This window comes from Poecilia latipinna, unplaced genomic scaffold (genome assembly GCF_001443285.1).
Source record: "Poecilia latipinna isolate Pla-1442-1.1 unplaced genomic scaffold, P_latipinna-1.0 Scaffold340, whole genome shotgun sequence".
Lineage (NCBI taxonomy): Eukaryota > Metazoa > Chordata > Actinopteri > Cyprinodontiformes > Poeciliidae > Poecilia > Poecilia latipinna.
This window is the reverse complement of record NW_015112956.1, coordinates 211,894-230,224: the sequence shown is the minus strand read 5'-3', so window position 1 is coordinate 230,224 and position 18,331 is coordinate 211,894. Positions and strand designations below refer to the sequence as shown.

Here is an 18,331-nt window from a genome sequence, read left to right as displayed (position 1 = left end):
TTTGCTGAATGATTCCTACACCGAAAATGTGGAAACAAGTGGTGTAGTGATGAGAAAACTGCATTTGATTTTTGCTGTTTCTTTTATTTTCATTTATTTCATTATATTACATTTATTCATTGTGTATTTTCTGTGTTTAGATTAGAAAAAAAAAAAAAACTTGCATTTTTTCTTTTCTTTTCTTTTCTTTTCTTTTCTATGCTTGGCTTTTGCATAAAGTTTACACACATAGTAAAATGATAAAAAGGGGGGAATGTTAGATATTTTTTGGTATTATCATTATTACTTTAGTTCATATTCAGTCTAATGTTAATCAGTATTATTGTGATTTTTAGTTTAAAGTGTTCTCTTCCTTATGTGTGTATAAACTGACCTGGAGGTTACGACTGTCTGTTTATCTTTATGTGAGACAGTTAACTCTGTGTTTCCCAGATCTTAAATTCTTCCTGTGTTAGTTTGACCTAGAGCTGAACTGGGCTCAGACCGTAGATCAGATATCACACCTGGCTGGTTTGTTTAGGTTAGAAGTTTTACGACCTTTGTTGTTCTTCCTGACTGCCCCTTTTGGTTGTTCTGCTTGACAATAAAACAGGGGCTCACGTGGAAGGAGATCAGAATTCTCTGTGAACGGCTGATGAGCTGTTGATGGAAAGTTCTCCTTTTGCAAAAGCTTTGTCTATAAAATTCATATACGTTGTCTGTGGTCTTTTTATGTAGGTTCGAGAAAAGTACCTATCAAGGATCCCATTCGATACCAGTTTGTGCCGTCCCTAATAAACATTACTCCCCACATTTTAAAGACCTGACATGTGAAAAGCTTGATGGATTACTCCAGTAATCATAATTATCAATTAACCTAAAACCAGACGCTGTGGATTTGAATTTGGGAAGCATATCTCACCATCTGTTCATGTGAACTGAGGCTGTTCTCTGAGCTGCTATCTCTACTCTGAAACCTCACCGTGTTCAGTGTCCTGCGGCTCTTGCAATCAATATTGTGCTAAAAACAGAGACACGCTAGGTGTGTCTGTAGAACAGCACAAATATTTATCCATCCATATTTTATACCTGCTTTATGCTCACCGATTTGCAGAGGGTAGTTTCCAGCCGTCATTGGACCAGAGGTGCAACACAAACAGACGAAGCACAAACACAAAGTCCATAGTTAAAAACACTGAAGACAAGCAATATAAAATGTTCCTTATCTGTGGTTTAGCTTCTTGTAAATGCTAACTGCAGTTGGCTGTGGAGGAAATCTCAACAAATTAATTTCCTCAAAAAGGAAGAGACTTCCAGTTGCACTTAATCCACATCCTTTGATACATCCTCTGCTCTGCTCAGGCCTTACAAATTCACTTCACTTGCTAGTAAAGAAAGTCATTAATCCATAAAGTTCTGCAATTTATAAGGGAATCTTTGGAGGGAAATCTCATTAGTTCTTTAGGTTTTATTACTTATTTTCATTAGATATGTTTGTTAAAACTAGAATTTTAATTTGAAACCATGTCAATGCAGAAAATGATAAGGATTGTTATTTTTCTCCATGTTGCCCAGCTGTGTTTGAATGAGGCATTACTTTTGAACTGAGCAGAAAATTGAAGTATTACTATATTCCCTAATTTATTCATCAAATGTTCTTGTCATTGTCTGCTTTTTACTGAAAGAAAGATGCGTCATCAAAGCACATTTTGCTGGTTGATGCAGTTAAAGACCGAAACAATGGTGGGAGTTCTTAGTTCTGATGCATTTGATGAATAGAAAAAAATAAGATATCCCAGAATTTAACTTACTGATCACAGATCAGTGCTAAGTAAGTACTGCACAGTGTAACCTTACATAAGAACTGGTAATTGTGCGTTTGTTTTATTTTCACTTTGGTCCTTATTGCCTTATAACCAGCCCAGTATGGTTTTAGTTTTTGTTAGCAGTTCGTAGTAAACATCTTAAAATTCATATTTTTTAATCAGATTTTTCTTTTTCCCTGTTTCTGTCCAGACTGTTAGAGTGAAAGGACCCAAAGACTCCAAAGACTCCTCCACAAAAAGTTCTATGGAGGGTGAGTAGTGTGTGTTTCCTGTTGTTTTTACGCTCCAGGATGTGTGTATATTTGTCTGGGTTGTGAAAGGGAATCCAGTCTTGTCCTTTCTGCTTGTGCATACAGCAGTGGGCATCAGGAGTCAAACCGTAGTATGTGTGAACCTGCTCTCTCTCTCTCTCTCTCACACACACACATGCACACACACACACTCTTTCTCTCTCTCATCCTCTCACTGCCTCGCTCCTCTGCTGCCTGTGTGCCTGAGAAGGGAGGCAGTGATCTGGAGCGGAGAGTCAGAAGAGCAGAAGGGGGATATGGCGGTTCTGCTGGTGCTCAGACTGTGTTGTAGCTGCAGATCCGGTAAAGACCGCATGAAATGAGCCACTGGACTTTGACGGAGTGTTATTTTTCTCTTCTTTTTTTCTTGTGCCTCTGGGATCCCGTAGTTAATAGGTGGAATATGATTGGGCGACGAAGTAGGAGCACTTAATTAATAATTGTTTTGTCTTGTTTTTTTTAATTGCGCTTTCATTTTCATTTACTAACATCGCCTGTTCCGTTTAAACTGCCTTGCTAAAGAGTGCGGAGAGAATGGAAGTTTCTTTTAAAGCTGTTATGTGTGCTGGACTTTATAATTATTGTTCTTTAGAGATTCCTTTTTGTTAAAAAGATCCAGATTTTCTGAGTATACTGACCTAAAAACAATGTAGGAAAACGTAACCGTGTGTCAATGTGAGTGGATAAGTGTGGTATATCTGGCTGTACTTTGTCTCCACCTTGCAGATTAATGCTGCTGCTGTGAAGATTCTGCCTCAGGGTAGTTTTCTATAAGTGAGAGAGAAAAAACCCTAATGTGCTGTAAAATGTGTTACATGATACCTGGGAAGAAGTTAATTAATGTGTTGCGAATGACACTTTCTCTATTTAGAGAAACTGTTTAATTGGTCTATTCTTGTCCTCTGCGCTCTGGCTGCACGTTATTATTATTAACGGATGCTTATGCAGTTTGTATGCCCTTTCATTATGTGTACAGTGATGTAGCATGAAGCTACTGCATATCCCCCAACAATCAGGGGTTGTCAGCATCTGAAACAGCCTCTGTTATTAATTTTGAGGCACCAGGGGGTTCCTTTCTTACACCCACGTCTTCCTGTTTCATTATGTTTTGTAACCCTACCTAGTTTGTAAGTAAATATAACATTATTTGCTCAATCATTTTTGGAAATACGGCATTGATGAGATGAGCGCAAAACAGTTTGAATGTGATCGTAGATTTATTTATTTCAGTAAATGTAACAGTAATGAAACATCTTCTGGTTTGAAACCCTTTCAACTTTGCTTTCAAATTATTCAAACTCACTGTAAATATATTTGGTCCCCAGAGGAACAGCATATTGTGGTCAGGTTCTCTGGTTTGCTCAGTTTAGATCAGGGAGTGTCCGGATTCAACTTGTTCACTTCTGATTCGATACCGATTGATTGACAGCGTTAAGACCCGCCTCCTGGTTCTGATTGGTTGTGTTTTTGGTCGGAAGTGGTGCATTTCTTCAGACGTCAATAATGGCACAGAATGTAGGTGGAGGAGATTGATCTTTTCACAGATTATCTGTCTCATTGCAGACTGATATGACATGGTGACAGTTCCAACAAATATGTAAAAAACTTTTTTATTTATTTATAAAAACTATATACTGCACCTTTAAGGTTGTAGAGAGCCGTATGCAGTGTCGCTGCCAAGAGCCACAAACAAACCCCAGAAATTTCAGTTTTTGCTATTCTGGACCAAAATACTTATATTTTTTCAGGCGCAAATTTCATTCAATGTGGCTTTAAAAAGGTCTGAAAAATCTTAAATTTGACTTGCTGAATCCTGAATAAATTATATTGTAATTTTGGTGTAGCAAATCAGTATTGCTACACCTAAACACAACCTCAGAACAAACACTGCCCTGGAGGTGATCTACTGAAGCTCAGGTCTTGCTTTACACTCACAGCTAACCTACCTCTGCCTCACTTCCACAGATATCTTGTTGTATACAAAGTGGCCTAAAGTCATCTGATACTTCCTGCAGCGCCTGTTCTCTGTGTGTGTGCGCGCGACTCACTCTGCACACACGCATAATTAAATATTCTTTGCCCTCGCAGTCCGTACAGGATGTGTAGTAAACCCTCTCGGAGGTGGCGGCACCGGTTCACTGAGCCACAACAATCGGCATGGGCTGCATTCATGATCACAGGGTGGAGGGACTTCAAAGAGCCTCTGCACAGCTCTTTCGCAGAGTCTCATTAGTGTTAGACAGTGGCTGTGTGGGCATATTTTAGTGAGGAGTGTATAGATGGAAGTCCCATCAGCAGATAAGGAGGGATGTTTTGCTTTCACTCTTTTGTGTCTCGTTGTGGAGGAAGTAGGAAAATTGCATAAACAAGGGAAAGAGAAAAATGTTTCTGTTGTGCTGCACGGCTAAAGGACTGTAGATGAAGCACAGTGTAGTCGTCCTGCTCTCTGCCTGAGTGGAACAACCTTCCCTGCATGCAGAAGCTTCTTCTCTGTTTCACTTGGCTAGTTTTCTTCCCTCGGGCCTCAAACGTATCGGCTCTAACTTTTTCATTTCTGAAATGGAGATTAGCTTCTTTCCTGGGTGGAACAGCCTTTCCATTTGTTTCTGCCCTTGATGCTGTAGCGTTATGTTTCATGACAATGTCATGTGACACAGGCTGTAATATGAGTGGGGGGGCACCTTTGACGTTTTTATTTAGTGGCTTCTGGAAGCCGGACTGCAGTGTGGGAATCCATAGGACTGGGGTCATGAAAATGTCTTCGTTTTTTCCCCCCTTCTCTGTATAGCAGCTTTATAGAGAAATAGAGAAATTTGAAAAATGTTATTCTGGAAAACATATAGTTTCGACAATAAAAATGAGAAACACGTCATGTTCTACATCCAGAGTTGGCTTGTTTTTTTCATGTTTATACCACCTACCATTTCTCTTTTCTCCTTAACGTGACTTTGTTTCTGTCCCCTCCATCTTTTCATTTTGCTGCGTCTGTGGGAGTGCGTTACCTCCAGCAGTCACGCATGCAACCTGCTGCTGCCGTTTCACTACCTTAGCAGCAAAGCCGACCCTAGAGAAACCATTAGAGCGCCGATGAGGGGGTGTCTCAGTCTTATAGCACTTTATATAGATGTGTTGCGTTTCCTTTTCCATAGAATGACTGCTTTTTTCAGTTCTGTGTTTAGTTTAACTCATAGCAACCTCACTATGCAGAATCACTATTTATTACTGCACAAACGTAGGAAGAAACAATCAATGAAATGTCTTTTTTTTAACCCCCACATGGAAAGTATGTTTTTTTTGTAAGATTTTCTTGTTTAACTCTGTGAGCTGGGTTTGTGTATTTATTGTTGTCTGAGCTCCAGGACTGTGACCCACTGTGTGTCTGCGCTGACTCAGACTCTCCGTCTTCTCTCCCCCACAGATCTTCTTTACAAGCCCATTGACCGCGTTACCAGAAGCACCCTGGTCCTTCATGTGAGTGCACCACAGTCACTTCCACAGCCTTAAAGGAGCAGCCCACTTAAACTGTGCACTGGATCATAACAATAAACACAAACTCGTATCGAGCTCCCAGCTAAAGCTGTTCCAGTGTCTTGTGGAGGTTTTCACACAGCAGCTTTGACATTTTTACATTTTGCCAACCATGAACTTTAATGGGGGTTTTCATTGGGATTTTATTTGCTGGAACAAATTAGCTTTGAGGCACATGTGTAAAGTGGAAGGGAAATGATAAATAGCTAGATACTTTTATTCTGAAGATGTGTGGATGTTTATTCAGCTCCCACTTACTCTTACACCCTCAAATAAAATCCTATCATATTTTTTCTTTTGTAGTTTCCCTTCCATTTCACAAATCTGCACTACTTTGTGTCATTCTATAACATAAGGCTCCATGAAATACACAAACTATAGGAAGCAATCTTGGGGATTTTGGTCTTTACCAACTTAGAAAATTGGAATCGACCAAAATCAGAATTGGTCGATCGGACTTTTTAAAGATTGGTGATTGGCCAAAAAGCTGCAATCAGTGCACTCGTAATTGTAGAGCATCCTTTAGCAACAAAGACTTGAAGTAGTTGTTTCAGTTCTTTGAGCTCTCTTGACGTCTCAATGCATGAATTCTCAATCAAGATTAGGTTTGAATTTGTCAACAATTTAATCTTCTTTTATAGATCATCTTCCATATTTGGGATGATAGTCCCACTTTTTTCGAACCCTTTGTTGTTGGAAAGATGGCCTCGTATTTGACCCAAAAATCTGGGTCAAATACTTTGTTCTTATCTGACCAAAGGAAAATCTTGTGGCTCATTCAGCCAGTTTTCCAAGCTTTGGTCATCCTTCCATTTTGATTTATACACGAGGCATTCTCTGTTATTGTGAAATTTTAGTATTTAACCAGCTGTCTGAGGCCTGTAGAGTATTGCAGTGTGGCTCTGAGGTTTTTTGTTGGCTCAGTCTGACAGAACACCGACCCTCACAGGAAATGGCCTTATAAACCTTCCCAACAGTTGCTCCTCTAAGGGCATTGTTGATGTCTTTTCAGCTTCTGCATCTTTAATAGCGACTGAAAAGGGAAACCCAGATCTGTTGTTTCCAGCCCCAAACCGGCTTCCACCTTAAATGGGCAAACATTATTCAGAAACTGTCAGCCGTGGAAGCCGTTTACGGCTGTGTGTGCGTGTGTTTGTGCTACAGGAGCGCTTCACATGCATGTGTTTGCATAAAGCTGGCAGAGAAACAACAAGCCTTTCACTCTGAAACGGCTGTCATGCCTGCTAACCATGCAAGGAAAATTGGCTGCGCTCATTCTGGAGTGAAGGCTGTTCCAGGCCGCCCTGTCATCTGCAGGATTCATCAAAAGCAAGGAGCTGAGATTACTTTAGTGAAAACTTTCCTTGTTTGATAGAAAATGAAAAACTAGAGCTGTAAGACTGAATGCGTTTTTAGATGGTTTGATTTGTTTGTTGACTGGAACAGGACCTGCTGAAGCACACGCCCAAGGACCACCCAGACTTCCCTCTGCTGCAGGACGCGCTGCGGATCTCTCAGAACTTCCTCTCCTCCATCAACGAGGAGATTGATCCTCGCAGGACTGCCGTCACTACGCCTAAAGGAGAGGTACGTGCCACGTTAAAAAAAATTAATTAAAAATTTAAGACCACAACCTTTGCAACCGCAGGATTCTCACACAAATACAGCTGAGTCTATTCAAATGATGCCTCCCTTTGAAGTGAGCGTCCTGCCGTCCTGCGCGCGTTTTTAATCTGCCAGTAGGAGTTTACCTCTGGTGTTCTTCCAGGCGCGTCAGCTGGTGAAGGATGGATTTCTGGTGGAGTTGTCGGAAAGCTCCAGGAAGCTCCGACACGTCTTCCTCTTCACCGACCTGCTTCTCTGTGCCAAGATGAAGAAGACGTCTGTGGGGTGAGTGTCATCGGTCGGACTGAAAATCTGTGATCCAGTCTCCTACTGGAACTGCCGAAAGAAAAGCTCAGCCTTCCGACTTGAACTCGGCTCACTCTGACGTTGGAAAACAATGACTTTAAAATTCACTCTGTCAAGTTTAGTCTTAAAAATCTGTCTAATCCACAGACTGCAGCTGTGCCAAGTGATGTGTATATTTTATTTCCACTCCTGGCAGATTTAGATTTAAATTATTTTTCATTTAACCTTGGTGTTTATTTCAGATATGGGAATGAGAGAGACATTTTGCACAAATAAACATAAAAGGAGTAATACACTTGCAAAATACAAATGTTTAACCTTTGGATAGAACATAACATATCTACAGTCATTACAGTTGTTCTCAATAACCAATGACAAAATCTCAACCTCTTGACGATTTCGCTTTGGCGTTGAGGTCCAAATTGTTGAGGTTGGAGAATTTGTCTCTCTTAGCTTCTGCCAGTCAGAAGTAACAATGATGCTAACATTACAAATATACTATTAGCCTTTGTTCTCATAGCAGGCTGTGAAACAATGTCCGTGTGCTGAAACCCTCCTCCCGGCTCTGATTGGTTGGAAATACGCCGAGAGCGGCGTATTTCCACAGATGGCGGAAGGGCCACCGGGAGGAGGCGGAAGAATTTTTCGCAGATTATCTGGCTCATATTAAACTGTCAGGAAATAGTGACAGTTTTAACAAATATGTTTAAAAAAAAGGCATTTTTGTTTTGAAGCTGCTTGTACAGTAAAAACAAGTGACCAAAACAGATCTCTCCTCCTTTAAGCCTGATCGTTTCTTTTTGTGGTTCTCATCATCCCTCACTCCTCGCTCTGATTGTTGCCATAACTACCACGGCTGAAAGTCAACAATAATGGCCTGTGCCGTTATCTCAGCAGGCCTCCGCCAAGCGACACATGGAGCAGAGCAATCGTCCAGAAACTCAATCATCTCTAATCCTGCTCAATTCCAAGATGATCTCTGTTTTGTTGTTTGATAATAATTTGTGTTCACGATGCAGGAAATATATGGGAAGATGTCTTACCATGCCTGGCAACGAAGGGGTTAAATTATTCCCATGTCAGACAAAACAGTGAACTAGACATAAAGTATTGTCATGTTAAAAAAAGGAATTACCTGGCTGTTAGCAGGTTATAACTGTAGTTAACTACATTGACAAAGTGCAGTGCGTTATTTTTTTTTTTTAAATCTAAGTTTGACATCAGTGTTCTCGAATGTGCCTTTTGAGAACACCCAAGATCAGGAATGTTCTCAAAAGGGCTGCTTGTGCCAGAATATATTGATAAAACCCTTTAACAAACTGTTAAAATATTGATAAACAATGTGTCTACATTTAGTATGTACTACTTAAAATAAAATAATATTCATTGTACTGTAATTTAAAAATAAAATCAGTCACTTATTTTGTGGAGCTACTTTAGAAACATTTGAAATAAATTTTGTGACATTTGTGCTCAAGGATGACAGTAAATGTGACTTTTTGTGACTCCATATTAAACTTTAACTCCACGTCAAGTAAAGCTGAGGCAGCAGCACAGTAGACGTAAGGAATACTGCCACCTGCAGACGGGAATTAGAAGTCACTTAACGTTTTGATCATTTTTGTGAAAAATTTGCAATAGACATATTATGCACTCGCGCTAAAAAGAGCGGGGATCTGTTGATTTTGAGTAAATTTCAACAAAAAACTTGAAGCACTTATGTAATTTGACTGTGTGCAGGTGAAAGCTGCTTTGATTGTTATTTTGAAGATTCATGCTATGATTACAGCATGGTCATCCATTAAGTGTGTTTTACTCACATTCGTCTTGCTTAATTGCTTAAAATGATGAAGACAATGCGTGCTGCGGTGTCAATATCAACATGGCGTCTTTATGTATGCACTCTTGATTAGCTGTCTGAGCAAGTGTGGCGCTGTAATGAATGGAGTGTGCTGCATGATCATTTTATGCTCGTTAGTGACGCAGGACATTACTGTCTGCAGCCCCTCATCGAGTGGAGCTGACACTCCACATGCATCATTTTCATTAATATAGATTTGTGACACAAATAGACTAAGGACAATCCATTATTCTGCAGCTTCCAAGTTACCTTAACCTACTTAATAGAGACACAGACAGTTTTATAAATGGAAAATTAGGGAATAAGCCTTTAAAAAAATGGTCCTCTTATTTATCCGATTGCTGCCCTTAACGGTCTTGACTGAATATGCAAATATTCTAGCTTTAGCAAAGATGTGTAAATCATCATATTGTTTTGTTTGACTTGAACTAATTTCTACCCATTCTGTGTGTGTGTGTGTGTGTGTGTGTGCCTGTGTGTGTGTGTGTGTGTGTGCGCAGTCGCCACCAGCAGTACGAGTGCAAGTGGTACATCCCTCTGGCTGATTTAACTTTCCAAACCCTGGACGACTCAGACTCGTGTCCGAGCATCCAGGTTCTGCCGGAGCACGAGATCGAAGAGATGAAGATGAAGATCTCGGTTTTAAAGAATGAGATACAGAAAGAGAAGGTAAGCTTTGTTTAGTTTAGTTTTTTCCCCCTAATCCAAACTCTATTTATGTAGGTCCTGATCTTTAATTCAGCTCTCAGAATGGACTGAAACTTATTTCTTGTTGTAATACAAAAGTCCTAGACTGAGAGTTTTTATTTTTTTCTTGGAGAGAGAGATTTTGTTTTTTCTTTATCAAGTTAGCCTTCAATGTTTTTATTTCAAACTGGGACTTTCCAGTTCTCATTACGTCTAATCATCAGCTGAATCTTTTGCTGTTAGGAGAAAGATGAGCACAAACAAGTGAATGTCAGACTTCCGTGGAGATTTGTGTTTATGTAAGTGATGTAAGTGACTCCTTACTGGAACGGCTGTATCTTTATTTTTAACTGTGCTTTTGTCACCCACCTTTATGTTTGTCCTGGGACAGCACCAACATCTAAAAATATTAAGCAAAAGGAAAAAATGTTTCGTGGTTGTTGTTTTTTTAGCTAGTTGTGGCTTTCCTGCTCTGATTGGGACCTTTTGTTTTTGTATGATTCACCTTGGCATCCTAACTACGCTACATTTCAATGTTATTCCCCCAAAGCTTAATTTCTAGAACTTTGAATTTTTCCACAGGACATTGTTTGATGTTTTCCCACTATATGGTACAAAACAATTGCGATTAGGTAAACCGTGTGCCTGCTGATACCGAGAAGAGCGCTCCCCTTTCTACGTGATTGTGTTGAGTGTGGTGGGAAATAAAATTCTTGTTACAAAAATATAAATCCTGGAGTTATGAAAGTAAAACCATAAACAGCAATCACAATTTAGCTTGAATAGAGTCACGCCAAATAACCTGAATGGATTTTGCAGACGCATGCTTCCTGTTTAATTCATTTTGAAGCTGACAAGAAGTTTGAGCCAAAACAACACAGTTTGCCACGACCATCTCCCATGATTATTTTACAGCGTTTAAACCCTGAAATTTAATTTAAAAAATTTTTTAAAGTCAAAGGAACTTTGTAATAATTTACAGCATTTTATATTTTAAAGAGGCACAAAGAAATATCAAATCACAATTCCTCGTTCTAGCCATTCTGAATCAATTCAAAATGCTCAAAAATCTATTTTAAAATGCTTATAAGTCGTACTTCTACTTGCGAGTACACTGCATATGTCACGTTCACGTTCATTCAACTTCTGCACAGCAACGTAGTTAGCAGCTAGCTCCCTCTGTCTGAATAGAGTGCGCTAGCATTTAGCATGAGGAGAGCGCGATTGTTCAAGGTTTAATTTGAATGCACTTTGGTTAAGACAGCAAAGTCTATTTTATTTTAAACTTTGTGGAGATTTACAAAACATAAATGCACTGTGACGGTATAGTGTATTTTATTTTCGGTCAAAGGTCAGTACACTATGGTAGACTGAAGTGTGCTTAATTGTTAAAACTTGTTTATAAACGGATTAAATCTGGTCCAGTATGGAACCTGAAAGAATAATTTTACATGTTCTGTTTGCTCACATTGTCTTTTACGCTCTTCAGTCACAGTTTAATCTTCATTTTTGATTGTTTAAACAGAAAAAAAATGGTTTCTGAATTAATGTGTTTCTGAATTGAATCGGGACCCTAAAACTTAAAATCTAGTGAAATTACACAGTCATAGCATAAGTGCCTGGGATTAGTTGTTTCATTTGCTAGCAAATGTAGTAAATTAGTAACTATCCCAGTTTTAAAGTTAACAGAACAGCATAAACTGTCGAGGAGTTTTATTAGTGAAATGTCTGAAGTGGAGGAATGTTAAGCATCATTGCGACCACCTAAAAATAGTTTAGACTAGATCTAGGAAGTACTACTATTTTGTGGTGAGATGGAGGTAAAAAAAAACTTATCCCAGGATAACAATCCGGTTTCTGTTGTGGAAATGCTCTGTAAAATGCGCCGTTGTGTCATCGCGTCTTGTTAATCCTCGTTAGTGCTAAAAACAAATCAGCTGCTAAAAAGAGCTGAAATATCAGATGTTGCAACTCTTAACAGTTTCGAGTACATTCAGTGATGCGCAGCGTCGTCCAGGCCGAGTTGTATCGCCGCCATCAAGAGCGGAGAGTTCCTGTCATTGCCTTCTCACGGCGCTGGGCTCGCCCACTCGGGGCACACTGAGTGGCCACTGCTGGTATTTCCAGGCACCAGAGGCCGGTGGAGGGAGAGATTCAGCTGATTGTTGTCTGGGAGGCTCTGACTCACAGCTTCCTGGTGAAGACTGAGAGGATTTATTTGCTTTTTCTTTCAGTCCTGACTAAAAAAAATCAAACCCTGCAGTTATGAAATGCTCTTAACGGCGTAGGGCTTACGTTTTATAGCTTCTCCAGTCTTTTTATATGAAACGATTGAGAGCTGAATATGAACTGGCAGCATTGATGTTGGCAGGAGATTCTTGAAAATCTGAAGAGGAGCTCAAGGAAGTTTTTTTTTTTTTTTTTTTTTTTGGTTGAAATCGTCCTAATTTTACCTACAATCAAATCAGATGCAGTGAAGTTATCAAATTGAAAAATCACAAATTCTTCTTTTTTTTATCCAACAGAAAACACCAGGTCCTGATCTGATGAAGCATTTCTCATTACGTTTAGATCGCCTGCTGCCTGGATACATGACAACCAGTATTGTGTTTCTAAATGATGCTTCAGATTGTAAACGACAGAGAGATGATACATGCTTTTACCTGATTCATTTGGAAGTAGAAACATTGACAAACGCAATTTAGAAAATTTATTTGATTAGGAAAATTATTTGCAAAAGTAAACAAAACTTTTCTCTTATTTTTCTCCTGTACCAAAATTACCACCACCTTTCAGCAGGTGGTATTTTTTCCTTGCAAAACTTATCTACGGGATTTATGTTTTTTGAGATTTCAAAGTTGTTTCCTCTTGCTATTATGTACATAAATAGGCACCGTCTTCCCCCTAAATGTCTGCTTAATGCTGTAATTAAATTTCTCACCGCTAAGAGACACTATTAGCTCATCAAGACTATTTTGGACACAAATTTGCATTTTCGGTTAGAATTTGAGCAGCAATAGTGAATATGTCGATATATTCCATGAGAGAATTCATAAGTCAAATTTTTATTTTCTATTCTTTCTATTTATCACTTTATCTTCTTAATTTAGTTGCTAATTTGTCATATCTTTAATAAATCCACAACTAGATTCATGATACAGTAAACAAAAAGAAAATGATCCCTTTTTTTGAGCTGAAGTTCTAATCGAAAGTCTAAAAACTTGCATGTTGTGATGAGAGTTTTGCCACTAATAGAGTTCCGCTCTTCCTCCTTACAGACCTCTATTTCAGATAACTAACCACGCAGTATCTTTGTTTGTTTTTCTGTGTTTGTGCAGAAAGCTCCAAAGGGTCAGAGCCGTGCAGAGCGTCTCAGGAAGAAGATGAATGAGCAGGAGTCATGGCTACTCCTGCATTCCCCCACCATCCCGTTCCGCATTCACAACAAACATGGAAAGGTACTCGTGGCCCAGTTGTTGGCGGTTGCAATGCTCAAGACTGACCACTAGATGGAGCGATAAACCTTTGAGTAGTTTGTAACAGATTAGAGCAAGAATCACTAAAATCCAATCCCCAACTCTTGGCTTTTCTTATTTTCGGTGACTTTCAAAAAAGAAAAATTATTAAAAATTTTATTTATTGATTAAAACATTTATGCATGTGTTTGCAGAGCTATCTGTTCCTCCTCTCTTCTGATTATGAGAGGGCAGAGTGGAAAGAAAGCATCCAGAAACTCCAAAAGAAAGGTAACTGGCTTTAATTAAACAGTAAGGATGAAGTATGACATAATTAAAAATAAATATCCCAAATTTTTCTGTTTTTATTTTAAATCAGATCTCCAGGCTTGTGTGCTAACTTCTGTGGAGCTCCAGGTCCTGACCAGCTCCTGTTTCAAACTCCGAACCGTCCACAACATTCCCGTCACCACCAACAAAGACGGTACGACACGCTCACACAAAGACTCTCTTTTATAATCTTGAGTTTAAACCCTCACATAGTTTAAATCCACACACAACGCTTTCTTCCCCCCCCCTTCTGCACAAAAAAGCCACATAAAGAAAGCTGAGGCCCTTTAGGAGACGAATCTGGGATGCAATATGTTTCTCATCTATCTCATAGCGGCCACTGCCACGCCGTGTGTCGGCGATGAGATCCCAGCTCCCATGTTTGTTTTTGCTTCAGATCTCTGCATTGCAGAGCTGCTCTCAGAGACGAGGTTGGGGTGGAGGGGGGTGGATGACATTAAAGCCATCTGGCCGACCCGCTCTGATCCCCTCCCTCAAATGCCAAGAGGTTCTGTCATCCACTTGAAATCCTCAAAGCTGGCAGGAAGGTCTCGAGAACACAATGTTTGATTCTTACACAAGAGAATCCGAGTGAGGTATTTAATGAGGAGGTTTCTTGGTTCACTTACCTGTAAACATTGAAGGGCTGGAGGAATTCACCGCAGTCGTGTTTTTACACTGTGGCACCCTCACTGTGTAACCTAATCACTGTGTTGTTGGTTCCCTATGATTCTAAACTCAGGTGTAATATTTGTCTATGCTCCAAGTAATAAGAAAAATAGCAGATTGTGTTTTTACTTGGGATATAAAAAGTCAGACAATATTCTAATGGTGCTGTTTTTCCTTTTCGTCAAAAGTTCAGTGAATTAGTTGACGACCACAAGGCTAACATGGGCCGCCTACTGACCTTCACCTTTACCTCTACTAACAGCTTGTAGGCAGGGTGTCCGTGCATCCTTAAAAAGTCTTAAATTGGTGTGTATAAAATGAAGGTCTTGAATTGGCTTAAATTCCTCAAAGAAAATGTAAGTTGGTCTTAAATTCTTTAATCACAAGTCTTAAATTTCGTCAAGACTATTTAATGCGATTTTTGTCTCACTGGACTTTTCTGTCAGGCAAAGGTTTGATTTGAATGAAAGCATCCCTATTGTTTTCTGCGACTCAAGGCGATTGAGGCTACTGCTAACAAGCTGCTAGCTAGCTAGTTCAATTTTTGCTTCTGTCTTAGTGTAAATTTATCAACAGTTGGTTGTGCAATGTTTGTTTTTGCCACTGGCTGACTGGTTGAGGTAAGGTGCAAAAAAAAAAAAGCTTTTTAAACCTGGGAATATGAAGGTTGAGGCTGTAGAGAGCTACATGTGAGAAGCAGTCAGGTCTACATTGTTGCTATGCTTGCTTGTAATGCAACACATTTCCACAACCATCATGTAGTTTTTTTTTTATTTTGAACGTCATTTAAAGTGACATTAAAAGAAGCTCTTAAAAGTCTTAAATTTGACTTTCTGACTGGTGATATTTATTTTATTTGAACTATTTACACCAGACCAGCACAAATTAAAGCATAATTATAAAGCCAAAGGAAAACGATACAAGTATTTCAAAGGGTTTTTGCAGATAAAAAAAATAAAAGTTTGGCATGTGTTTGTATTGAGCCTCCCTGACTCAAGTGTTTGTAGAACCACCTTTTGCAGCAATTACCGCTACAGTTGTTTTGGCATGCGTCTAGCGGCAGGATTTATAACCCGAAACCCACTGTTGTGTTTTGACTGGGCCATACAGATTTGATTACAAGCATTCAATTCTACTTTCTCATGTGGTTGCAGTGTGACAAAATGTAAAAAAAAAAAAAAAAAGTTCAAGAAGTACGAATGTGTTACTGTAAAAAGGCTTTCCATCTCAGTTACCGTAAGTACGGTAAGTTTCAACCAAAGATGTTTTGAGTTTGTTTTTAAAGAAAACTCAGATCTTGCAGTTAGTGTAAGATTTTTGACCAATTCCTTGATAGAAAGCAGCATAAATGCACCAACTTGAGTGATGTAAGATGTAAAGACGAGGATCTAAAAACGTAATTACGTTCAGTGAAATCCCTCTTGTTTACGTCACTCATTATTTACCTGATATCATATTAAATGTTTAAAGATCTGTTTTGGTGGAGAAGCTTACAGGCCACCCCGAAGCTGAACTCTATGAACCACCTCTCAGTGAAACTTCCCAGTCGCATATTGAAAACACACACACACACACACACACACACACACACACACTTAAACCCAACACTGTCTGTTCTCCCCTCCACCACCTACGCTGGACCTCACTATAGTCCTGTCAACCCTCATCGTAGTTTATTTACCAAGAAACAAGCAAACTTCACAGGGTTTAACCAGAGCAGGAATGCGTCGTCTTGAAGTGTTTGTTGGCGATTCGTTTTGAGGGGTGGGGGTTTCTGTCTGCTCTTCCACACAACATTCAGCTCAGCTGGCTGACGATGTTTGGTCTTATACCAGCAGCATGAACAGAAATAGTTTGGGCTGACTGATCTTCAAATGCTGAAATTTACTCTTTTTTTTTTTTATGCTTACGGAGACACGCTGAGCAAAAATGAATTGGAGTTCGTTTTTACATTTATTTTGACTTAATAGTTTGGGGAACCAATTATGTTGACTTTGGGGATTGTGTTAAAAATAGTAATAATTACCAAACATGGAGTTTTATTCCCCACTAAATAAATATTATAACATTTTTCAGTAAGTTACATTAGGGCTGGACGGTATGGCTGAAAAACGTATCAGGGCAAAAAGCATTTCGTATCAGTCGACATCAATAATTATTGATCAGTTTTCTTGTTTTAAATATCTGAATTACTGCCAAACCAGTGGTGTTTCACCTTTTATCCACAGTTTTCAATCCATGTAATTGTTTTTTTATTTTTATTTAAGCAGTTAATAACTGACTTATTTCCTCTGCCTACATTCCCCAGAATGCTGTGCGGTTCTGAATGGGAGTTCAGTGAATATTCTATGCATTGAATATCTCTATGTAGTATTATCTATTGATATCGATTGTGTGTCCATTGCAATATATATTGTTATTGATTTATTGTCCAGCCTCAAGTTAAGGTTAAGGCGATAAGAGCTGAAGATTTTTAATACCAGGGGCGAAAATGCATAACTGAATCTATACCTTTATGTAAAAGACGATACTGTTTCTAATTTCACCTGATACGGTATGTTTCAATAACATCTCTGTTGGCTTATTTTCCAGATGAGGAGACCCCCGGCCTGTACGGCTTCCTGCATGTGATCGTCCGCTCTGCCACGGGATTCAAGGAGTCGGCCAGTGAGTTGTCATGCTTTTTGTGTTTTATATCTAAAACCTGCAGGAATCCACATATATGTGATCATCATAAACATTAACGCCTAGTCAGTCACGGCAGCCTGCCCGCATCTCTGACAACATGCACCAATTCAACTGACTCAGAAAGCACTTCAGGCACATACACTGGAATAAAAATCAGCCACGCTCGCTTTCGATGCAGGAACTGCAGCCAAACATGCTGAAATGCTTTGTTCACTTGCTCTGAGATTGCCCACTTTAAACAACAGTTTCTTTGTGCATTCTTCATAACTCTTGGTTCGTTATTGGCAGAGAGCGATGTTGGGTTTGAAACCACCGAGACCGTTTCAGACGTGTCAGCGGTGGACAGCTGCTGCTTCGCTACACTTTGCTACCTTTGTTGAAAAAATACCAGATCAAATATCAGAGGGCTGAGGCAGAGAGGGAGAGATATGACTTTTCTTTTTATTATTTATTATTTATTCCAGTTACCATGACAGCCCTGCGTCTGTATAGGAAAGCTGGTCCACTAGAATGTCCTGGTTAATGGATTGGAAAGCTTTCTCTCTCTGGTCTGAAAGACTGTTTGATCCTCGATGGAGCGGAGTAAGCTGACGGGTTTGAAATGAGTAGGTCTGTGTGTGTGTGAGGAGATGTTGGGGGGGGGGTGGGGTGGATCCTCTGATACAATTTGTGGGCAGCATCTACACTCTAAGAAATAATCCTGTAAATTTACAGTCAAATACTGGCAGCTATAGACGCCAGAAGTTTACTGTAAATGCACAGTAGCTGTACCGTAATTAATCCTGACAGTAGGTTACTGTCAATGCAAGTACGGTATAGATACTGTGATAGAACGGTAAACTACTGGCGTCTATAGCTGCCAGTAGTTTACCATTTTTTAGCCAATATGTCATTATTTATTGTATGTATCGAGACCAAACAATTTTGGCTTAGCTTTGATCGCATAGATCAAACCACCGGTCCAGCACAGCCACTCTCCCCATTATGCCGTCTATAGCCGAAAACTTCAAGAAAACAACTCCGCAGCTAAATGATGTTAACTCAAACGGCCTTTCTGACAGTTTTAATGTTAGTTTAACCAGCAGACTCCCCGTGCTGCACCTGCTT

At 39.5% G+C, this 18,331-nt stretch overlaps 1 protein-coding gene across 4 annotated transcripts in view; it reads left to right on the top strand.

The window, feature by feature from the left end:
• The window catches only part of abr (ABR activator of RhoGEF and GTPase), a 137,857-nt gene that overhangs the window by 71,403 nt on the left and 48,123 nt on the right, over positions 1-18,331 (top strand). For all 4 annotated transcript variants that reach the window (XM_015035614.1, XM_015035615.1, XM_015035616.1 and 1 more), the window contains 9 exons: positions 1,996-2,056; positions 5,514-5,566; positions 7,070-7,210; positions 7,392-7,513; positions 9,896-10,064; positions 13,421-13,540; positions 13,753-13,828; positions 13,917-14,021; positions 17,129-17,203. In XM_015035614.1, coding sequence (XP_014891100.1) covers positions 1,996-2,056; positions 5,514-5,566; positions 7,070-7,210; positions 7,392-7,513; positions 9,896-10,064; positions 13,421-13,540; positions 13,753-13,828; positions 13,917-14,021; positions 17,129-17,203 — 922 coding nt within the window. The remainder of the gene's footprint in view (positions 1-1,995; positions 2,057-5,513; positions 5,567-7,069; positions 7,211-7,391; positions 7,514-9,895; positions 10,065-13,420; positions 13,541-13,752; positions 13,829-13,916; positions 14,022-17,128; positions 17,204-18,331) is intronic.